Source organism: Saccopteryx leptura, chromosome 3 (assembly GCF_036850995.1).
Source record: "Saccopteryx leptura isolate mSacLep1 chromosome 3, mSacLep1_pri_phased_curated, whole genome shotgun sequence".
Taxonomy (NCBI): domain Eukaryota; kingdom Metazoa; phylum Chordata; class Mammalia; order Chiroptera; family Emballonuridae; genus Saccopteryx; species Saccopteryx leptura.
Genome location: NC_089505.1, coordinates 249480604 through 249486642, shown reverse-complemented (window position 1 = coordinate 249486642; position 6039 = coordinate 249480604). Strand labels below are relative to the sequence as shown.

The window sequence follows — 6039 nt, the reverse complement described above, 5'->3', positions numbered from 1 at the left end:
CACTGCCTTAGGGATTAGTTTTACTCGGGCGTTTCAGCTCCGCAGGAGAAGGCAAGGGAGGCGCTACGAACTAGAAGGTCCGGCGTCCTCCATCACGTGGTGGTGATCAGAGTCCTATGGGGGGGCTTGTAAACAACAGTTGGAGAAGGCTTGGGAGGGGGATCTCCGATCGTGTCGTTCCTTCGCGCGGAGGGGAGGCCACGGTTGAGGGCCTAGCTGCGCGATAACGACACACCCGTGCAGTCTTAGCACCGTTAGCACCGCTTTTCCGGTATTTTTATCGGGAGTTGTGTAGGCCCTGTTTGTGAGCCTGGAAGCGGAAACAGCTGCGGGACCGTCTCCTTGCGAAGGGGTTTAATCTTCGCCATGTCCGGGGGTTTTGAGCTGCAGCCGCAGGACGGCGGCCCCCGGGTGGCCCTGGCTCCCGGGGAGACGGTGATCGGCCGCGGGCCGCTGCTAGGCGTAAGTGTGGCAGAGGACTTGGACCGGCCCGGAGGAGCCATGCAACGAACGTTTCTGCTCATTTCTGATGCCCGTTCCCGTGTCCTGAAACTATTTCCCGCCACGCTAGGCTTTTCTATCTGGATTTTAGAAGTTTGGTGACAGCACGTGTCTACTTAACGTAAATCAACTTACAAACTTGCCCTTACGTTGCGTCTAAAAACACGGACTGTATTATCATCATTATAGTCGTTCCAAGGCGTTGGCAAACAAAAAACTTACTAGCCTTTCAGGGAGAATAATTGTTTTAGGGTTGTGCATATCGCGTCTTGGCTCTACAAGCCGCAATACTTAGAGTAGTAGCTGGCCCATTATAGAGAAATGTGTTTACTAACCTTTATCCTTTCTGTACTATTTTAAGCTTTTGGCATCTTTTGTGGGACTGAGTGGCCTTACTTTTACTGTAAAAGACTTTCAGTGATATCAGTAGCCAACTCTTGTATAGTATGCAGTGAATCGTGAGAATTACAGATTTTGTAGACCCGAGCACTGTGGGGTATACAAATATGAATGAGATGGGTCTCCGTCCTCTAGTTTTCTCTTGGATGGTGGAGACAAAGCTGTGTCAGTGAGCTAATACCAGGGATTAATGTGTGGACTGTTATCCTGGTTAACCTCCAGGGTGTAAGTGAAACATTGGTGTTAGCCTTAGAATCCTCTCCAAGCAGGAAAAGGAGTGGTGATTCAAAATTGTGATAAGGAAGTCAGTCTTAAAGGGGTATGTGCATGAATGTGTGTGTGTACACATATGTATATGTAGTAAGGCAGATTAAGAGATTAGAAATTGGTTTATTTTTTTACTTTAGAAGTAATTACTTAACTGTTAAAATAATGTTGTTACTTTTCTTTATAATTTACTAAGGTATACAAATATTAGAAGAAACTGCCTGGGCAGTTTGACCTCCACCTCCCCTTTCTTTCCTCGTCCTTCTTTCCTATTTCTATTTCTCCCTCTAACTCACTCTTTATTTATATCTAAGGAATTTAGCAGAGTTTGGTTCATCTAGAAATCTTTTGAATGGTGACTAAGGAGTTGTGATTTGTTTAACAAATTGTGTCACCAACAACAAGTTCTGTGAATCTGGTTAAAAGATGGGTGAAATTTACGCTGATGTTTTAAAAATACGCCAGCAGATTGCAGACCCTTTCATTATTTGTAGCTTGCTCTTTTGTGTTACAGGTCTGTTAGTGTCAGATGAGCCTATTTAGTTCTGTTTTTGAAAATGGTGAGGAGTAGAAAGTCAGTTATGTGTTCTGGGTTTTGCTTTTTCTTTTCAAATAATTATTCAGTGATGGGATTCTGTTGTCAGTTTGGCAGGTATTGTGAGTGATTATGAACAATACCCTAAATACATTGAAGAAAAAATTAGAAGAATAAACAAATTATCTTGTGGTTTTTGAAATTTTGGAGCTGACAGACTCATGAATTTCTTCTCTGCAGTGGTTAAAACTGAAATGAGGGTTGCTTTTTCAAATGACAGCAGTTCTAGAAAGTTTTCTTTTTCCTGTTTGTTAGGTTTTTGGTAGTAAGAGAGGAAACACTTCTAAGTTGAAAAACTCAGAAGTTTATTGTAAATTCTTATCTATCTGAAATAATTATAATAATTATGATTTTTTGAATTCTCTTAACTAGCCATGCTTCTTTGAAGACAAGTTTCATAAAACTTTATTGCCACACAAGCATAAAGTTTTCTGATTTTAATGTGTGAAACAGTCTTGGTGATGAAACAATTTGACAAGAATGTCTACTTCTTCACTGTGGTAGGAAAACATATAACAGGACAGAGTGAAGTTTAATTTTCACTTCCCTTTGCTTTAGTGTGAGTCATCAGTGAAGCCAGGTCTTTATTTACTAAATTGTAATTATGTTTCATGAGCTGTACAAATTAAAAGGTTTTAGCAGGATAATCTTCAGGAATTATCCTGGGGGAAAACAGCCAATTCCAAAGGTTACATATTGTATTTTACTTAGGTAACAATGTAGTAATTAAAAAATTATAAAAATAGAGAACAGATTAGCTACAAGGATTAAAGAAGGGAGGAGGGCAGGAAGAAGGAATAGGGTGTGGCCATAAAACAGCAAAAGGAGGGAGTTTTGTGGTGATGGAAGTGTTTGTATTCCAACCATATCAGTATCAGTATCTAATTGTGATAGTGTACTATACTTTAGCAAGATGTTACTGCTGCGGACACTGGGTACATGGTACGAGAGATCTTTTTGTATTATATGTCTTAACTCTACAGGAATCTATAACTACCTTAAATAATTTAAAAAAGGTTTTGTAGGATAGCATCTGAAGCACTGAATACCTTTAGGTGAAACTTTGCCTTCTGAGTGTGTGTGTGTGTGTGTGTGTGTGTGTGTTTTGTTTGTTTTTTGTGTTACAGAGACAGCTAGAGAGAGGGACAGATAGGAACAGACAGACAGGAAGGGAGAGAGATGAGAAGCATCAATTTTTCGTTGTGGCACTTTCGTTGTTCATTGATTGCTTTCTCATATGTGCCTTGACCAGGGGGGCTACAGCAGACTGAGTGACCCCTTGCTCAATCCAGATGGACTCAAGCTGGTGAGCCTTGCTCAAACCAGATGAGCCCGCGCTCAAGCTGGCGACCTTGGGGTTTTGAACTTGGGTCCTCCGTGTCCCAGTCCTATGCTCTATCCAGCGAGCCACCGCCTGGTCAGGATGGTTTTTCTTTAACGAGAGAGGAGTAATTATTACACTCTTAAAACTACTGTTTTTTATTTCATTTTTTTCTTATTCTGTTTTGATAATGTATTATATGACATTTCTTTATGATCTATTTTCCTCCAAGGAAATAGGACAGCACCAGTTACCTATCTAGCAAAACTTCCTAAAGTAATTGAATCTACTGCTTTAATTAAAAAGATCAAAGGCCCTAGTTGGGGGTGGGCTTAGTCATGGACTTTTGGTATGGACTCTTCAAGTGGCATCAGTTCTACTTGTAAGAATGCTGCCCCACAAAGTTTGCAGAAAGGAACTATTCCAGTTCTGGCAACTCTACTGTTCCTAATCGTTGCAGAATCTCACAGGCTGTCCTGGGATGCTAGTCCTACCTGTTTCAACAGGGTTTATCCCTAGGGGTGTGCCAAGTGCTCATAGCTGCCTGGGTTTGCCCTCCATCACTTAATTATTGAGCCCAGTACAATGTCTGACACGTGGAGGTCTCAACATCCAGTCTCTTTCTTCCTTTTCTGTGTCTGAATCTCTCTTCCCATCCTCATAAAGAGTTTATTCGTAACTTGAGTGTGAGAAGGACATATCAATAGATTTCAGAAGTGAATGTTAACAAATCAGCAGTAATACCAATTGCTAAAGCTAATTAAGGAGCAACATTCATAATGGATTGATGAAATTTTAACGTTTTTCCTATTTTATTGACTAATATTTTAGTAAATTCAGAAAGTTGACAAATATATACTGTAGTCAGATGGGAGGGATGAAAGAGATAGTCCTTTCTCTCAATCAAGTTAAAGTTTAATAGGTGTGAGAGACCTAGTTGCAAGTAACTAAATGGGTTACAACCTCAAATGGTACTGGAGCCAGGCAGGCACCTAGAGTGAATGAAATGGGAGGAAGAAAAATACACGATATAGGGACGGTGAGGAATGACAGCAGAGTCATAAATGACAACTGTCTCAATATGTTGGTGACATACTGAGCTGACTATGACGTGTTGTGTTAGATAGTTAGAAGTTCGGTCGGCAGAGAGTGGGTGTTGGGAGGGAAGGTCTGTTCAGGCTAATGAATGGATGATTTCAGCCTCTTAGGTTTGAAAGTGTAGGCATAGTAGATAATTGAGTAAGCGCTGACTAGACGTGGGATAATCACATTACATCAGTGATCACGTTCAGCTGTTGCAGACATTACTTTCGCAGTATTTTATTTAGATAGGCTTTATTTTGTTGAGCAGTTTTATGTTTACAGCAGAATTGAGTGCAAACCACAGAGAGTTGCCATTACCCTCTGCCCGCACACAGCAGCCTCCTGTACCACACTGCTATATTCTGTGAACTTAAATTGGTGTGTCATTATCACTCAAAGTCCATAGTTTACACTAAGGTATACTCTTGGTGTGTCTTCTGTGGGTTTTGACAAATGTGCAATGACATGTATCCACTATTGTAGTATCACACAGGATAGTTTCATTGTCCTGAAAGTCCTCTGTGCCCTGTCTGTCCATCCTCCTTTCCCTCCCAGCCCCTGGCGACTACTGAACTTTGTACTGTCTCCATAGCTTCACCATTTCCAGAATATCATATAGTTGGAATCATATAATATGCATATGTATAAATTATCATATGTAGACTTCAGTTTAGATTTTTTACCTAGTAATACTATAAGTATTTAGAGTTTCATGTCTTATCATGCTTTCTAGTGATAAGGAATATTGCGTTGTCTGAATGTTCCATAGTTTATCTATGAACTTACTGAATGACACTTTGGTTATTTGGTTTCCAAATTTGGCAGTTCTGACTAATGCTGTTATAAACACCTATGTGTAGGGTTTTGTGTGGACATAGGTTTTAAGTTCATTTGGGCAAATATATAGTGTAGTGGTTCTGCTGTATGGTAAGAATGTGTTTAGTTTTGCAGGAAACTGCTGACTCTGGCTGTACCATTTTGCATCTCTACCAGCATTGAATGAGAGTCGTGGTTCTAAATCTTTAGCCGAATTTGGAATTGTCAGTGTCTTGGATTTTGGCCATTGTAGTAGGTGTGTAGTGAATTACACACTGCACACACGGACACACACACACAATCACCTGCCATTTACTAATAAGCCTGAGTATGCCGTCTTTCCATACACCTCCACACTTCTGTACTAGGTTCTTTCTCTGATAGTTTGATTCTGTAGGTAATATCTGGATCTCTGTGCTTTTAAAAGCTTTCATGGTGATTTTGTGAAATCAGAGTTAAGAACCCATTAGACACACTATGAAGAATGCTTGGCACAGAATAGATCTTAAAAATGGTCTGTTTAACTAAGACAGACTAAATAAGTAATTTAGCTAAATAAGTAATTATTAAAAAACTTTAATTTGCCCTGGCCGGTTGGCTCAGCGGTAGAGCGTCGGCCTGGCGTGCAGGGGACCCAGGTTCAATTCCCGGCTAGGGCACATAGGAGAAGCGCCCATTTGCTTCTCCACACCCCCCCCCCCTTCCTCTCTGTCTCTCTCTTCCCCTCCCACAGCCAAGGCTCCATTGGAGCAAAGATGGCCCGGGCGCTGGGGATGGCTCCTTGGCCTCTGCCCCAGGCGCTAGAGTGGCTCTGGTCACAACAGAGCGACGCCCCGGAGGGGCAGAGCATCGCCCCCTGGTGGGCAGAGCGTTGCCTCTGGTGGGCGTGCCGGGTGGATCCCGGTCGGGCGCATGCGGGAGTCTATCTGACTGTCTCTCCCCGTTTCCAGCTTCAGGAAAAAAACAAAAAACAAAAAACAAAACTTTAATTTTCCAAAGTCCCAAGTGGGAATTTACACCTAGTTTTGTCTTCCTAAACCCTGCTTATGTTTTTCCT

The 6039-nt window shown here is 41.6% G+C and overlaps 2 protein-coding genes across 7 annotated transcripts in view; one reads left to right on the top strand and one right to left on the bottom strand.

Moving 5' to 3' along the window:
• C1D (C1D nuclear receptor corepressor) overlaps positions 1-6039 on the bottom strand; it is a 495080-nt gene that overhangs the window by 474759 nt on the left and 14282 nt on the right. The gene's annotated exons all lie outside the window — the stretch shown is intronic.
• The window catches only part of APLF (aprataxin and PNKP like factor), a 69489-nt gene continuing 63610 nt past the window's right edge, over positions 161-6039 (top strand). For all 6 annotated transcript variants that reach the window (XM_066378104.1, XM_066378103.1, XM_066378101.1 and 3 more), the window contains exon 1: positions 161-462. In XM_066378104.1, the coding sequence (XP_066234201.1) occupies positions 367-462 (96 nt within the window). In that variant the 5' untranslated portion in view covers positions 161-366. The remainder of the gene's footprint in view (positions 463-6039) is intronic.